This window comes from Merops nubicus, unplaced genomic scaffold, assembly GCF_000691845.1.
Source record: "Merops nubicus isolate BGI_N331 unplaced genomic scaffold, ASM69184v1 scaffold14667, whole genome shotgun sequence".
Lineage (NCBI taxonomy): Eukaryota > Metazoa > Chordata > Aves > Coraciiformes > Meropidae > Merops > Merops nubicus.
This window is the reverse complement of record NW_008619711.1, coordinates 48,976-67,226: the sequence shown is the minus strand read 5'-3', so window position 1 is coordinate 67,226 and position 18,251 is coordinate 48,976. Positions and strand designations below refer to the sequence as shown.

The following is an 18,251-nucleotide window of genomic DNA, read 5'->3' as shown; positions in this document are numbered from 1 at the left end:
TGAGAGCCAGTAAAAAGCTTTTGTCCACTCCAATGGGAAGATGACAGCAACACAGTGATTCATGTATCTAATATACTGCAGCCCTGTGTCGGGAGTAGGCAGACGAAATAAAAACTCTCCAAGACTAAGAAAAAAAACTCTCCAAGAGCTACCTGGAGAGTAGTCTTTTGCTTAGTGATGGTGTTTTAATGATTTTCAAATTAATGATTAAACTTTCTAGTGTAAGAGTCTCTCTTCAGAAGAGGACTCTGTGTTAGAATGAAGATAACTTAATTCCAGAGAAACAGTCTTGCTGCTAGATTATTTTGAAATGAAAGGCAGAGCGTGTTTTTGCCCTAGCCTTTCCTTTGTAAGAAAACTTCTCAAAAAAAGCCAAAGGGAAGGGTAATTTCTCACACAAATGTGCACAAAACCCCCCAACGTTCCAGCAACTGTCTGGAGAGGAGGATGAAACGTGCTCTGATGTTGAACCCCTTCTGCTGTTAGCTCATTTTTGAGAGACGCTTTGACACTATAATATAGGGTTGCAAATTGGAATTGCAACACCCTGCTATTGGGCCAAGTGATGAAGCAGCACAATAACTGCTTGCTTGATCTTACCAGTCTTTCTTTCATGTGTATGTAAAAGATATTGGGAGCCTTTCCAAGCATCTGTCAGGGGATTTGATGCTGTTAGGTATGGAACTTCAGTCTGTGTGTGGTTAGTGTGTATGTGTGTGAATGTTTTACTAGTATTTTATATAGTGTAGTGACTACAGGGCAAAGCTTCAGGTTTTATAACAGTTGGGTTTTGTTTATTATTAAAAGCTTATAAAAATACTAATTAAACTTGTGGATTACTACAGACAATACAGTTCTTATGATCTCGTCACAGGAGTTTCATAGGTAATTGGTCTTGACCTGTATGTCGTCTTTAATATTTCATTTGCTCCAGAGTATTATTACTCACTTCCTTCAAGATGATAGCTAGGCTTTTTATGCAGCTAAACTTCTCTTTAACCTTGCTATGAGGATGTGACAGCAGGCTAGTTCAGACAGGTTAACATTCATTTGGTAACCAGCCTGCTTAATCAGCCTGCTTCAACCTGCAGCAAATTAAATCTTTGTGAAGTTCTAGCAGACAAGTGATAAAGTCATTCTGAATTATGTATAAAAACGAATGGGGCATTTTCAGTGCTTGTGGCAGCAAATGAAATTTAAGGCTTACGGATTTTTGTTGAAGATGATTAAAATTTATTTTACCTTCATGTTTTTACAGTCCAGTTAGGAGGATGCTGTATTTCTGAAATAGATAATGTAAGTCTCTCATTCTGTGCCCTGCAAAAATAGTAATAATTTTTATAGGGTCTAGAAAATCTTTTTCTGTCCTCTCTGTGTGTCTTCTGAAGGAAGCAGTAGAATCAGTATTTTAAACATATAGCTGGAACTATTTTTCTCCATGTCACCAAGAATAGTACAGCATCAAATGTTTTGTCATTGCCAAAATGAATCAGCTGGCTTTATTTAAGAGCTATTCACATTGTGATCTTAGCCCATGTGTTATCAAGATAGGGCTTAGGTACTTCTGAAGATTCTACTTGTGGTCATCAACCTCACTTGACCAGGACTGATGCGCTTTCTGGAAGAGGGCAGAAGGCTGTATGAAGAAAGGTGCCTGAATTGCAAGGATGGCACTGATGGTTCTGATCACAGAAGAACAGACTATTCTCATTTTTAGTTGGATCGATTAATGCATTTTTAAAAGCAACCTGGGATCAGATCTTCAAATATTGTTATTGTGTTTGCAGGCATCTTATAATTTTGTCTTTCAAATGACGTTAGCTTTTTTCTACTTGCTCTCTTTTTAGTTTTAAAAAGTTGAGATTTAGGCATATAGCAACAGGCAGAAGTGCTATTTCTGTTGGCACTGGTTAATGAACATCTATCCTGTCTGTGCTGACACAATTTCATCAGCACTGTTGAGTTTGCACGTGTCTTTGTTATATGAGGAACATGACACTTGCCTTTGACATCATTAATGACTGAGATGGAGATGAACTTTATTGAAGCAGCCATCTTGATTGTGTATTTTACAATGTCTGCAGATAAACTGTTCTTTTAAGATAATATTTTTTTCAAGATGACTTAACTGTTTTTAATTAGTTGTATCAGTATCTATCATCTTCATTTTAACCTTTGTTTATTGATTAGGAAGGAAAAAACTACATTTACTTCATAAATTACAGCATACTGCTGTAATAGTTAGTCCATACAAACAATGATTCAAACTTCAGTTCTGACTTGGCAGAAAATAACAATTCAAGACAGCTTTGAGTTTTCAGTTCCATTTAGTTTGTTTTGATACTTTGTGCATACACACCTGTAAAACTCAGTTAATATTTCTTTGAATAATGTAAGGAATCATTTTCACTTTTCAGGCTTCTTTATGTTTGTATAATTAATGGTCTTTTGCAGTGCAGTCTTCAGTTCAAATCTCAAAGCAACCTTAAAAAAAAAAAAAAAACAAGAAACCTCCCCAAAAACCACCTTCCTTTGAGACTATGGCTTTAATAAATGATCATTGCTTCGTTTGTAGATGACTCTAGCTGTATCGGGACTGACTTTTCCTTGCCATCGACTTACAGTTGGAAGAAGATCTTCACCTGTACAAACAAGGGAACAGTCAGAGGAGGTAAGAACATCATCTTTATTTCACTAGAATTGTCTAGGAAGAAGCAGGGAAAGCCCATTTTTCCATGGTCACCATCCCTTCTATTGCCAAATACATGAGTAGAATTCTGCCTTAAAAGAATCAATTTACAGTTCCTGTAACACGCAGTTGTAACATAGTAAGGAACTGGGTAGATGAGTCTGAAGATAAAGAGGGAAAACAAAGTAAGCAAGCCACAGGAAGCATGAAAAACACTCCAAATTAAATATAAGGTTGAAACATATATTTTTAGTATTAGCAGAAAGGGATGTTTACAGACTGTATAAATTCCTGTTTTGTTGTTTCTAACTGTTAGTAGTTTGGGTTAAAATTTGCAATGCCTTTGTTCTTCCTCAAAATGCATTTAATATGAACAGTTTCCCATTTTCCATAGACTTTTCTCATTTTGACTGGAGAGCTATAGCACATAAGGTTTATCTTGCTGCTCAAAAAGGATGTATTTCAGTCTGTTCAGCTCATTTGCGTTGGCAAAACGTAGCTGTGGGGTATGGTCAGGATGCAAGCCTGGAAATAGTTGTTAAAAGTTAGAGGATGGTCATGCAATGCCATTCTAGCTGTACCTGAACCACTTAGCAGATTAAATACATGGTTATTGTTTTCTTCTGGGACCTACCAGCGTAGCTATGTATCATTGCTGCTTTACTTCATTCTTTCAAAATGACCTGAGTTTGTTCACCTTGTAGAATTCTCTTTTTGGCTGGTTCACTCAGTAATTATGTTCTTTATTTGAAGCTTTTTGTTTGTAGTTCTTGTGGAGAGAGATATGCAATGTTTCTGTATTTGAAGGTCTTTGCTGCTCTCATGGTCACTTGCATGCTAGAGATGAAATCTCACGTTCCATACTTCATTGCACCTTCAGAGATTCACACAGATTTTCTGTAGTGTACTATCATTGTAACTTCTAGGTCAAGTGGAGCTGAAATAGTAATTTGTGAAAATAAGTCAATTTGTAGGCAGGTTAATATTGAATACTTAAACCCAAGGTTTTTCTGAGCTCTTTTGTGTTTCAGAGGACATGAAATCCGAAAGATCTGACAGTGGGGGTTGGAAGCACAGATGGCACCTGAGGTCCTTGCACAAAGATGTTGATTTTTCTCCTTAATATTCTTATGCCAAATAAATTGGCCTGTCATTCAACATGCAGCAGTCTGGTGTGCCAAGTTAGGACTACGGGTGCTAAATTTATATGTCAGAGATTGCACTACATGAAATAGGTACCTTTCCATGGACTGTCTCCGACCATCCAAGTACTGCTAAAGTAGATTGTATCAGGATGTCTAAAATTATTGATCAAGTGTGTGTCTTTTCTCACTCTTTCTTATGCAGCTAAACCAGCTGTAGTACCATTGGTTGGAAAACAGCATTAACTTTGGATAAAATTCTCTCAACTATGTGTACACAGAGAATGTTCCTCAGTTATTTAATAATACATTTTGAACCATATTACTGCTATTTCAATGAGACTTCTGTTAAAAGTTAGGCCATATTTATAAAAAGCAGTCTGATAATGCTGTATAAAATAATAAAGTACAATGCAGTATACAAGTATTTTTGTAGAAATGTGTAAGTCTTTTTCACTGTGCATGCAGTTCATATTTCACTGTAGATGATGTCTGCAATAGCAACTTATGGTGGATTTTGTTTTTTGTTTTTATGTAGCAATGCACTGATGTTCATATGGTTAGTGACAGTGATGGAGATGACTTTGAAGATGCTACAGAGTTTGGAGTTGATGATGGAGAAATGTTTGGAGTAGCTTCATCTGCCTTGAGGAAATCCCCAATGAGTAAGAGTTAATTTACAATTAGCTAGTGATTGTAAAGCAGCAGTGAAGGCAGAGCGCTATTTTGGGTCTGCATAAGAGGAAAGTATCGTTTGATAGAAATGTTGGAATTGTTTGTCATGTCTGATGGCTGTATCAAATGAAAATACTGAAAAGATAATTGACAACTATTCCCATTGAGGAACTTTCTTAACCTTATGTTTTTAGCTTACAGTTGAAGAATAGTAATAAAACTTAGAGAAATATGATCTCCAACCAAATGTTCTTGTAGATACCTAGATATCTGCTTCCCTGTTTTGAAAATTCTACAGATTTTAGCTTCATCATCTTGTGGTGATTAATATTTTTAGTAATTTGCATTTAAAGAAGTTTCTCAGTGGTTTGTTTTTTTTTTTTTGTCCTTGAATTATGGAAAAGATTGAGCAGGGACAGTCAGTTACCTCCTATATGCAGTTCTATATACCCTTTATTTACTTTAGGCATGCATTAGTGTTACTACCTTAGAAGTTTTTTGACAGCAAATATATGTAATAATAAGGAAAAAAAAATAACATTATCTATAGGAATTATTTTTTTTTAAAGAATATAAGAGTAACTAGCAATGTAGTGGGTCAAGACTTTGAGGCTAGTCCTTTTATTGCAATGTATTTTAAAGCAAGTCCAGAGTGTTAACTTGAAACGAATGATATATCACATTACACTGGACCTGAGGATTTTACTGTTTGGAAAGCCTGAATGTATTCATGAGAGTATCTAGAAATTTCATGTCTTTCCAAAGGTTCATAGTCAATAGTCTCTCATGAAATTTATATGTTCTCTTGGTAACCAGTTCAGTAAGATGTCAGAATTTAAAAAAATCTATGAAGCAAGTGAATCTGCATATTAAAATGTTTCCATAAGGTTGTGTTTAATTTATATATATTTTTTTTTTAAGTGCCAGAAAATGCAGAAAATGAAGGAGATGCCTTATTACAATTTACAGCAGAGTTTTCTTCAAGGTAAGCTTAGCCTATTAACTGTGCAATTCATGTTACAAACTAAGTAAAATTTAGTAATGAATGAAAATAAAAATAAACCAAATGTATGTATTGTGGCATCATAGCATATTTAAGCATCTTGATCTAAGTTATTTTAAGCTTTGCTTTGTTAGAACTGTTTCTGCAATAAAATTATTTCTCACTCCAAGTTAGAGTGACATATTCTTGCCTTATTTAATTTGCAACTAATTAATATAATTCCATAATTATGTAAAGGTCCAGCAGGATGATAAAGACTCTGATTATGTATAGTAATTTTAATGCAGTCTACAGGAACAGAAAAGCTGAAACAGATTAATATTGAAAAATATATAGTGATTTGCAGTAAGAGTAGTAATGAAGTGGTTGGATAAGTCTCTACTTTTAAAAAATATAGAAATGCTGCTTTTTTTAACTTTATACCTCCAAATCATACATTGTTAAACACTTGCCATGTGTCATCAAACAGGTAGAATCTGTAAATGAATATACTGCAAAGTAATGCAAGGTTTATATACCTTCTGTTTTCACTCTGTGATGGAAATGTTCATTGATAGATACTAGATGCATTAATGTGTAATACAAGAAAAAGCCTACAATTAGCCTTTAAGAATATAATAAAGAGAGGAAATAAATTATGATTGAAAAATTATATAGACCTTTAGGTGCCTGTGTGTAAACAGGAAGTTTCTATGACAAAATTTGTAAGGTAGTAGTTAGATATTTTGAGCTTTTGAATGTTGGGAGACATGGCTTCTAAATATTTCACTTCTGTCCTTTAAAATTATAGTACCTCACCTTTCTTAAGGTTTAGCCAATGCATTATATTTTCAGACTATACGAAGAGGTAGACTATTGGAATTACTTACTTTTGTAATTTTTTATTAATTGATAATTTTATCTCAAATAGATATGGTGACTGCCACCCCGTTTATTTTATTGGATCACTAGAGGCTGCTTTTCAAGAAGCCTTCTATGGGAAAGCTAGAGATGTAAGTGTGTATTAAAACAACTTTATTTATTATTGGGGAGGAAAAAATAAATTGCTTTAAATGCTTCATCTTTATTTTTAAAAAGGTAAACTACAGTTTGCAGTTATCTTGGCTTTATTGTTTGTGAAGAGTTACACTCATTCAGTTAGACTGACTGAAATACTTCTTGCTGAAAGTAGGGAATAACTTATGCTTCCTAATCATTCAGGCTGTATTTTCATCGGAGGTCTCACCAGAGCTACTCTTCTTTTTTTTTTTTTCCCACCCTCCCTTTTCTTCCTGAAATAATGGTGTCCTAGCACCAGATAACACTAGCTACGAGTCTTCTGGTTGACAAGATGAACGTTACATGTTGGTAACTCCTTTGAGGAGTGGCTAATGAAATTGTAAATTTAAACCTAAATGTCTCTGAAATACAGTGTGCTTTTCCTTTCCGTTGTACAGCCCTTATCTGCCAAGTTAATTCCCATACTAAGGCTTGATTATTTAGTTTTTCTGTACATCCAGCCAGACAGCTCAAGTTTCTGTTATTCCATGCAGTTTTAAAATCAGTATTTTAATAAAATTAGAATGGGGGTAGTTTGTTTAAGTTTTTGTGAATTGATTCACTAAGGAGAAACCCAAACCCGCCTGCATAATTAAGCATAGATAAAGCTGAAACACAAACAAGAAAATCATGCTGCTAAATTTACTTTTTATTGTCTTGATAGATATTTTATTTTAAAGTGAAGAATGTTTTGGCTTCCTGTAGTTGTTCATATTGGAAGGAACAGCTATTTTTGTTAGGGGTAGTTCTGGTAAGTGCAGTGTTACGAAGCTACACTTGTATGGCTTAAGTTAACACACACTTAACATGTTGTGTGCACACTCTTTAGTGAATATTTTCATGTCTTTGAGCAGATTTCAGCGCATAAATGGATCCATATAAATTCAGTGGCAAAGTATTAATTTATTACTCATTAAATAATGGAGTAATCATTAAAGTGGACCCTAATGCATGTTTAAAAGAGATCATATCAATCAAAGGAAAGCATTTGAGTTAGGAGGTTCACTTTGTGTTGTTTCATGACATTTAATTCATTAAGCTGAACAGATGAGAGCCCATTAAAGGCTTTCATAAATATTTTTTATACCTATAAATATGATAGTAACGTAGGGCAGTTACTTAGTTTTTTAATACTGAAAGCACTTCTTAAACTACTTACATAGCACTCCTGTAATTCATGTCACCTTACATTTCTAATGTTTTTGCACTGTATTTGGACCAGATCCTCATCAGGATAAAGTTATATACTGAGGAAAGTAGTATTTTAGTGGCTTCTTTCTTTTTTTTCTCCCACTATTGCCTCAATTTTTCAAAGCTCTCCCCTGCAACTACCCTGTGGAATTACATGATTTTTATTGTAATATTCGGACTTGAAACAAAGGTATGGGAATGTATAAACACAATTTATTTTTATTGCTTTTCCCCTGATACATGCAAGTTTTTTCAGTACTGCCTCCTGGAATTCATAATTGAGGCAAGGGATACATTATTGTATATTTTCATAATTGTATTTCATAAAATAATTGAATATGTGTATCAGTAGACAAAAAAAAAGCTTGGGAGGAATCACAACCTGTGTATCCTGTCTTCTAGTTTATACTATGGAGGGCACTTAATTTTACCAGGGCGACAGATGAGCTTCAGACACCAGCATTCTTCACTTGAAGTGAGAAATTGAGTTCCAAGAGTAAATAAAAACAAGATTGAAGGTTTAAATCCTCTGCTAGGCTTTTTGAACTTATATACTCATTAAATGTTTATTGGAGTGGTGGGATTACGAAGGATTTGGGTAGCTTCATCAACTGGTATATACTTAATCACTAAGTAAAACACTACATTTGATAGAGTGTTTCTCACGATGCCACACTCGATCCATCTTAATGAAAACCGCTTCAAACTGATTTAATTTGAGAGCACTTGGCAGCTTGAGTGCTCAGAGATCTTAGCCTTTTCTTGACAAATTCTCAATGCTGTCCAAAGCAGAAGGTGCACTCTGCAGTTCGGGTCTAGTGAGACAGCCATTAGCTACGTTTTTAACCTATATTGAGATACTTTTTCCCTCAAAAAAAATCCCATTATAGATGAACCTGAAGCCTTTTTGCAGAGATACTTTAATTTGGGTTATTTTAAGGAAATGAATTTATATCAGAATGTGTGTTTTAGGCACAGGTTATGGGTTAAAATCCTTTTAAAGAAAATAGTTATTGCTTTGTTAAATCTTAATGTCTTGTCCTTTCATGTGTTGGAAAGGATGTTCATACTTGTTTAAGAAAATTTTACTTGAAAAAGAAATACCTTGTAAAAAAAAGCTTTGATGTCTCTGACCCATGTTTTGTTTAGCTTTTGTTATTGTAGCTTTTCATTTTGAGTCTTTAGAGAAATAGCTATCATATATGTTAATCTTAACTTTATTCCTTTAGAGCAACTGCTACCATGATAATGCCAGTTTTAGGTAAGAAAGATGGAATGAGTTCAAATGTAGCTCTGCGTTAAAACCTGTAAATCTCTATAGCACAAAAATACAATAGCCAAGATAGAGAGCTTTGCCACCAACAACCAGTGTCCTTGGCAATGAAATCTCCAGTTAACTCCTGAAGCCCAACAGTCAAGAGCATTGTGTGTGTTCGTTTCTGAGGCTTATTATATATAGATAAATCTATAACACAATAATTTTTTTTTTTTTTTAGTTGTGTCAGGAAGAGAAAGAGAGACATAGGTTTATTAAATAAACAAATAAGTTATTTTTGTGAAAGTTGTCTTCTACTTATTGTGCCAATTGCAAAGAAGCATATCTCTGCTACATTAGTTTATGAAGAACAAGCTTCCTCTTGCTCAAGTAGCTACACTATCATAGAAATAACTAGACCTGATGCCATGGAAAAACTCTTCTAAAGGACAGTTTTAACAAGATGTCTGGGGGAGGTTTCTTTGTGACTGAAAGCAGTTTGTTGGTGCCTTGTATTCTAAAACATCAGGGGGTTATCCTATATTGGGGCAATATTGTTATTAATACAAGATCTTAATCGCTATATTAAATCTCGCTGAGCTATTTACTTGAATAATACTTAATTTTTTTTTTTTTATTAGAGCTTGTTTGCCTTTTCATTTTTATAGGTGTTTGCTACTCTTTTATTACGAGAAAGAATAAAGACATCAGCTTTACCTTTTCAGGAGCTCTTATCTTTATATATCTGTCAGGTCACCTCCTGCTCCTCTCTCAACCTTTCTGTCCACTGACTTAATAAATATGTGAAACATCTCTCTTAGCACAGATTGGTATTGTCACTGCAGTATGTATTCCTGCATACTGAAAATGAACCATGTTTTTCTTCACCTTGAATTCTGTCTTTTAGGTTTGGTTTAGTGGCAGCACCATCCCTCTCACATATGGATACTTTATTTACTGAATGCCTAGAAGAAAGTATGCTCCTGTGATCTGGCATGTTTAAATAACAGCTCCTTTTTTTTTTTCTTCCTAGTGTTAGCAGAATATTCCCTTACACAGGACTTTCTGTAGGATCATTTTATCAATGTAATTCAGAAAACTGTCCCTTATTATTTTAGCTAATTAAATTCATGCAGAACTTAAAACATGATGAATATTCACAGAGATAATTATTCTGATTTCTGTTAGAGCACTTGATAGAAACAGCAGTGGCTGCCCTCCAGTCTTTTTGTCTCAGAGAGAAATTTGAAGTCTTATCTTTTAGATGCTACCTCATGCAGAGAGAGGTTTTGAATCCCTGTTGAAGGACAGATATTTCATTTAGTCTTTGTTATTTTTCCCCCTCATTTATTCCCTAAACACTGTGGAGTAATGTCAAGGAGTACATCTGCATCATCATCTTTTACTTTGCAGGCACATTTCAAATTCAGGTGTCCTGTATGTGTTTTGAAGATCTGTTTGTGGTTGAGCTGTCTGAGGGTCCTAGATGGAGAAATTACTACTTTACAGATTCTGATTAAACATAAATAACCTGTACACCAATCTACATGGTCTTGTTGGAACTGTAGAGGGCAGGTATAGAAGTATAACTCTAGGATCCCAGGAAGCGTAAAGCAGCTGCACTATGGTAGATGCCAGTACCAAAACTGCAGTTAAGTTTTGTGTCAGTCACCTACATTTTCTTTCCAGTCTCACCTGATATGTGTTTGGAGTTCTGTCCTTTTGTTCTTAAATCCATTCTGAACTTTTTGATAATTATTATTTAGAAATGTTTGCTACAGCGTACCAGCTTAGTACCCCTACTGTATGCCTACACACCCTTCATTCTGCTTCATCTTTCATATCAGAGAGATTAGTCCTGGCTATGGGTCCCTCTTCAATGTTCTCTGTACCTGATATTAAATAATGAAAGATTATTGACATTGCCACACTCTCATTCCAAGCCTATGATTTGTAGAACTTATTTTAATTTGGTTTTAATTACTGGATATTCTTTGAATTGTGTAAGGTATCACTACAACTTCAATCAGTTGAAACAGAAATACAACAGTATAATAGGATCAAATATTTGGAAGATGAAAGTAGACCAAATCAAGCTTAAAATAAAATACAGCTTTACCTGGCATAGTGGTTACCCATTTGAGCAGCTTACTGTGATTCATATGGATTCTTCGTCACTGATGGTTTTTTGACATTAGATGTTTTACTAAAAAATAAAATTACTGAAAGATTAAATTAGGAATTAGTCTGGGGATGTCTTATGCCATGTGTGATACACCAGATCAGAAGATTACAGGAATCATCTCACTCTCCCTTTGGGAACCCGTGTGGTACAGCTTAATCCAGATCACCTTCGTGTTAGACAGAGTTTGAGTTCTGCTTAGGGAAAAAAGATAGTGCATGATAGAATAGTTGTGTCCAAGAATGCTGGTCATGTGATCTGCAAGATCACCGTAGAAAGGTGGATCAAATTGTATACTTCAAAGGCTTAAACATGTACAAGTATTTTCCTTTGTTGATTTAAATTAGCTCTCACTACGTAAAACGTGGAGGGAAAAGGAAGATCTTGATTTATTAGTCTCCCAGCTTGAACGAACATTTGTGTCTCTAGCAGATGTTACATTGTGAACATTTTTGCCTCAGTTATTACTTGAACTTGTGAACCTGAGGTTCAGAAATAACTTTTCTGTGTTTTTGCTGACCCTTATGACTGTATTGCTGTTCTCATTCTAGTTCATATTCTTCTGAGGTATCCAAGTTATTCATGTCATTAAGAACTGGCTGAGAAGCTTGGATATCCCATTAGAATCATAGAATCCTTTAGGTTGGAAGGGACCTTCAAGATCATCAACCATTGAGCCATTAGGGCTCTAAAGTCCTCTGCTAAAACAGATCAGAATCTGTCAGGGTTGGAAGGGACCACAAGGATCCCCCAGTTCCAACCCCTCTGCCATGAGCAGGGACACCTCCCACTAGATCAGGCTGCTCAGAGCCTCATCCAGCCTGGCCTTAAAGACCCTCAGGGATGGGGCCTCAACCACCTCCCTGGGCAACCCCTTCCAGGGTCTCACCACTCTCATGGTGAAGAACTTCTTCCTCATGTCCAGCCTGAATCTACCCACTTCCAGCTTTGCCACATTCCCCCTAGTTCTTTCGTTACTCTATTTCTTTCTGCCTGAGTGCCAACTTTTCCTTCATTTCTTCTAATTCTGCAGAAAAATACATGAACTTTCCTGAAGCTCCAAAATGCAGAAATGGCCAAGTGGATGGCATAGCCATTTTGGTACATAAGACAGATCTTTGGTGTGTTTGTCTCATGCTTGGGAGCACATGTGCACGTTAGATCTCTTAGTCAGCTGCACGGGGTTTATGTGGCAGGAGGCTGCTGTGCTTTGGGTGATGTGTTAGAGAGGTTGCATTGTGCAGGGCTACAGGTGGGAGGGCTGTGCCTCTCAGGGAGGTTCCTTGATCCAGTACGGTGTCCATCTACAGCCCACCTTTCCTTCCAAGTGCCAGGCATGTTGCATCAACAGATCCGCATCAGGTGGGAGAGGGCTGCAGCACTTCACTGGAGGTACACCGTGGTGGCTGTCAGGCAAGGGAGCAGAGGCATGGCTGAGGCTCAGGTAGTCTCTGTGCAACAGAGGCTGCAGAAGAAAATGCTTGAGGTCTGAAGTATTTAAGGGGTTTAGATAGCCAAGTTACTGAAAGCAGTTAGCACCTTTCTTATGTCCCTTTTTCCTCTGAAATAAAATGGAACCTGGAGCTTAGAGTTCAAGCTTTTAGGTGTTATTGGCACTGGTGAGACTTACACTCCCAAGTACATTTGTAAATCCAGATCCCTTTTGAAAATTCTAGTGTATCACTCACTGTTCAGTCTTCAACGTCCACATACTCTGAAAAATACATCTCTTGATGGCTTAAGTTTCTGAATTCCTAAGGCCTTTGGAAGTCCATCAGCTATTCAACATTTAGCACCCTTTCCATTTCCCACACCTTTATTTGGAGTAGCAGTTCTTCCCCACCAGATTTTTTTTCTAGTTAAAGTTTTGTGCCAAGTATATAAACCTTGAGTCATATTTTTAAAAATCCTAACACAGAACAGACTAGTGCTCTGTTAGTGGGTGTCTTCTATGGAAATCAAGACTGTTCAACAGTTTAGTTAGCCTATTTTATTCATACCGACTAAAAAATTGCCAGTATTAGTCATCATAGAATCCTAGAATTTACTGTGATTTTCCCAAGGCTTGAGCTACAACTAACAAAAACCTGCTTGTAAATATATACTACTATGTGATAATAAACAAAACCCCAAACCAAACAAACAAATCACACCACAACAGCAACAACAACAAACTACAAGCCATGAGCCTTTTACAATAATTCTTTTTTCCAGGGGAAAAATATCCCAGGCTTCCACTAATCTTTTTCGAAATCATGTTTCAGCACTTCAGTTCCACCTTCTACATTTTTTCCGTTGTCCTAGCAGTGTGCCTATGCCTGACCTTAACATTTTGGATGAATTATCAGACAAGTACAATCTTTTATATACGATGGAGTTTAGTCTTTGCATGGTGAGATTTGTTGATGCAACAAAAATTACATTCACTTGTAAAGTGGCTCAGTGTAAACATCTATTGTGTATGTGCCTGTTCTGTTTACTAAAATTTGTCTCTAAGTCCTTAAGCCTAAAACTGTACATATTTTGAAACATTCCGTTGTATGCAATCTCATATTTAACAGTTTCATGGGGTTGTTTCTTTGGAAGTAAAAGTGTTTCTCAAGAGCCTTTTTTTCTATCCACTCCCAGTGAAAAGGGGAGAGCAAAGCCATCCGCTTACCACAAAGCAGTGCCACCACAAAGGAAAGATTAAGGGTTTAGAGAGAGGTCAATGTGGGTTTTTCTCTAACTAAACACTTTCCTAAAGTTTCCTTGTGGAAAAAATAATGAAGTCATCTCAGAGTTTTTAAAGAATTTTTATTTCTTTTTCACCGTCTGCATTCGCTTGTCTTCTCAGCATGGATGTTTAATCTTTCTAGGCTTTGTGAATTGGTCCAAATGAATAAGTGGTGAGCTGTCTCTCTAGGAGCTAGAGGCTTATTCTAAGGCCCTAATCACTGAGTAAACACATCTTTGCCCTCCCTCTCTTACAACTGCTATATAATAGTCGAGATTCTAGCACAGTAACCTGGATATTGCAGGGATCGACGCTTTGAAATGCAGAATGCCTGATCCTCAAAAACAGACAGTGCCTGATCTTCCCCTGCCTCTTTCTTCTTTTTAAATTAAATATCACCACAGAAATGCTGTTTTATTGCTTGATATTGTGCATCAGTGCCCTGGATTTTCAAGTTTAGTTTCAGTCAACATTGTTGGCTGCACTTATTTTGATCTCTGCATGTTGGTCTTATTAATGGTTCTTCCTGGCACATGTGTCTGTGGTTCTGAAGAACCACATTTAAATTAAATTTGACAAACATGAATGCAGATTACTAATCCCTTTGCCAAAGTCTAATGTTCAAATGTATTCTTCTTTTTATAAACAGACATTAAGTTTTATTCAAAGCCAGTATACGAGCTGATAGCCATACAGGTTTTTTTACAAAGACAGCTTGTCTTAAAATAGCATCCCATGTCCTGCTACATCAATACACATCAACATCTAGTGTTCACTGTTACTTTTGATTAAGAGATTTGAAATGAATTTAAGTCTGAAAATAGCATTTACTGTATTGTCTCAGCAAATATATTCAAGTAGGATTTTAACATATATTAATATATAAGGGTATGGGGGGATGGAAAGTTGTAACTTTCTGGATGGTATTTATAGTTCATTGAATACCAGGTACAGGATCGTGGTCCTCAACTAGCTCGTAGTTTCCTTGTATTTTTCTCAGTCTGCTTTCTATATTTACATGCAGGTAAGTATGTAAGACCTCCTTGCCAAAAGGTCTGAGGTTATCAAGGGGACACAGCACAGCTCTGCTGCTGGCAGTGAAGCTCAAGTACTACTTGATAGGGCTTCAGAAGAACACAGCACAGAATATCTTGTTTCAAGAGGTTGCAAACACCATGCTCAACATCTAGTCTTCGCTAGTGTGGTACCTGTGATGTGATATGTCAGTGCTCACAAACTCGATGTGGGATTTGACCCACGTCTTCCGTACTCCTTCCCGTCTGTCTTTCACACGCGCAGTGCTGGGGCAGCCGCCTGGCTCCTCAGCCCCACGGGAGCTGGAGCCAGCTGAGCTGACACATGGCCTTTTGACCAACAACATGCCGACTTCCAAAGCGTGTGAGACACGGATCTGCTGTGGGCTTCCCGTCATACGGCTGGATGGAGACCTGCCAGAACAGCGTGTAGCGTCACAGGCTTTGGGACTGTGGGCAACTCTAGTTCTTCACCATGAGAGTGGTGAGACCCTGGAAGGGGTTGCCCAGGGAGGTGGTTGAGGCCCCATCCCTGAGGGTCTTTAAGGCCAGGCTGGATGAGGCTCTGAGCAGCCTGATCTAGTGGGAGGTGTCCCTGCTCATGGCAGAGGGGTTGGAACTGGGGGATCCTTGTGGTCCCTTCCAACCCTGACAGATTCTGATCTGTTTTAGCAGAGGACTTTAGAGCCCTAATGGCTCAATGGTTGATGATCTTGAAGGTCCCTTCCAACCTAAAGGATTCTATGATTCTATGATTCTATTGTTATTGACTCATTTTCCTCTTTCTGTGGCTACAGATTAGGTGATAGCAATACACTGTCATTTTTTTTTTCAGGTTGTTTATAATCGTTTTATATCACAGATGCTGTTGTAACAAGAGGTGTGTTCCTTGCTCAAGGAATTATTGGGCAGCAAGCCCCAAAAGTTGCTCATTTCTTAAGCTAGGTCTGTTAATAAGGGTTTTGTTTTTCATTCAAATGTTGCTGTTTTCGTGTTCTAAGCATATAATATATTGTGCTTGGTACCCAAAATAGAAGATTGGGAAGGTCTGAGAAGGGATGGATCATTTGACTTGAAATCTACTGGGGTTTTTTTCCTTGTGTTTGCACACTGAGATACTTTGTACCCTCAATAAACAACATCGGATGTACTAACACAAATCTACAGCTTATTTTAAATTATTGCATAGCCTGAGGAAGTTTGCACTGATCTTTTCTCGTGTCTTTTCAGAGAAAGCTTCTTGCTATCTACCTCCACCATGATGAAAGTGTTCTAACCAACGTCTTCTGTTCACAAATGCTTTGTGCTGAATCTATTGTCTCGTATCTGAGTCAGAACTTCATTACCTGGGCATGGGACATGACAAAAGAAGCTAACAGAGCAAGGTAAAGCCTCTTTAGATTGTGAGTGGAGCAGCTTTTCTCTCAAAGAAGACCCTTATCTCTGTGTATCAGATCTTCTTCTGCTTGATCTCTATTTGAACTAAAAGCTTCATGCTCATTCTTAGCTGATCAATGAAGGTGTGCTGGCTGACATTCACTGACAATGAGACCATCCTTGTTTTTATTACAAAGTGATTTATTATTCTTGTGCAGGAAGGTATAGTTGAACAAAAAATTATTTCTTTATTTCTTCTTTTTCCTTTTTTTTTTTTTTTTTGAGTATATTGTACAAACATAGTTCTAGGAATGTGGCTTCACAGTTTGGTATTGTAGTGCCATAATATTACATGACAGTAATTGTATGAACATAGGTGTGACAGCATGAGAACTGTCCGGGATAATAACTGCTGTTGTTAAATAAGTCTTACTTAGAAAACAACATGTATGTGATAAATTAATCTTAAAACCAGAACATGCAAAAAAATAAAAGCTTGCAATTCATCTGAGCTTTTTTGAACTATAGTTTTCTTACAGAACATTCCTTTGGTAATGTTCAGATAATTTGATATGTTTTAATGTAAGAATAGCTACCCAGTACCTTAGAGAGACCTTCATTTTGGTGATGAGTAAAGAAATTAAAAGCCTGTAGATTCCATGTCCTTCTACATCTATTGTGTGTTAAAACGTTTTCTTTATATTAAGACCTCTGTTCTTTAGTTATGTCTGTTGAATGTAATCTATTGAAAATAGTTCTATTATTATACTTATTATTAAATTATTATATATTATATTATTATTATTCGACTTGTTTGGCTTTCTAACTTGGACCTTATTTCATCACCTTTATATACACAGAAGATAACTGCTTGTCAGGATAAATGTTTTGCGTATATTACTATAATGAGAGTTATTCTAACTTTTGAACAAAAGATACGTCATTTGTGCTGGGATAAAGTTACCACTTTTTTTACACAATTCTATCAATTATTAAATAATTAAAGTATGTATTTGTTTCTTTCTCTTGTGTCTTGCTAGAATAGAGTATTTTTGCATTCCTGTTCTTAAGTATGTAGATTACAGTTAACGTTTCTTTACTGGAAGTGAGCATGGAGAAGAGAACAACCTCTTCTTCTGATAGATTTTTTTTTAAATGACAGTTGTGTTTCGCAGGAATTCCTCACTTGACCTTCTGCATTTTGTCACTGAACAAGTCAACAGCAATGTTTCCAGTTTAAGTTATTCTAGCGGAGAGTTAAAGACTAAGGAAAAAAGCTGTTGCAAAAAGAGATAAAAAGCTATTTAAAAAGAAAAGAGAGAGAGAGAGTGGGAATGAGAGAGAGAGGAAAAACAACAAACATCTAGGTCCTTTCCTGGGACCAAATACATAGACTGGAGAGTTGCTTAAGTCTTTTGGTATTACCATTCATGGGCAGTAAGGAGCCTCCTCCTTTTCTTTTATCCCACAAGTTGATGTAGAAGGAAACACTATTTCTAAACCATCTGTAGTGGCTAAGTTCAGCTGACTACCTGCTGTTCTATTGTTCACTTTTCTATTTAATTCTCTAGTTTCTTTTATTTTACAATGACAAAAAATTGCAGTGTAGTTTCTTTTGAAAAACTGTGTTTGAGGGTCTTTTTTATGACTGACAATCAACAGCCATGTAATTGCTTTGTTGTGTTTGACTAAAGAAATCTATTAAGTAGCACAACTTTGATACACTAGTAATAAGAGTTTGCAGGTTACAGAGACACCTGTGGTGACCAAAGCGACAGAAGCTGCTGCTTAGAAAGAGCCTGTACAGCTGTGTCCTATTAACTCCTTATGACACTTCTTAAAACACAAAATAAAGGGCTTGTTTAAGTCTTTATAGCTGTTCTCAATTAACCCAGTCACCGATTGTGCAGCACCATCGGGGTTTTAAGGCTTCAGTTTTTGCTTTCTAA

The 18,251-nt window shown here is 36.4% G+C and overlaps 1 protein-coding gene across 1 annotated transcript in view; it reads left to right on the top strand.

The window, feature by feature from the left end:
- Positions 1-220: 220 nt before the first annotated feature.
- Positions 221-18,251, top strand: part of FAF1 (Fas (TNFRSF6) associated factor 1) — a gene marked incomplete at its 5' end in the record, with an annotated part of 58,455 nt that continues 40,424 nt past the window's right edge. Inside the window, 6 exons of the mRNA XM_008943896.1 lie at positions 221-250; positions 2,576-2,671; positions 4,370-4,496; positions 5,428-5,491; positions 6,420-6,501; positions 16,156-16,310. Of these exons, the coding sequence (XP_008942144.1) occupies positions 221-250; positions 2,576-2,671; positions 4,370-4,496; positions 5,428-5,491; positions 6,420-6,501; positions 16,156-16,310 (554 nt within the window). The remainder of the gene's footprint in view (positions 251-2,575; positions 2,672-4,369; positions 4,497-5,427; positions 5,492-6,419; positions 6,502-16,155; positions 16,311-18,251) is intronic.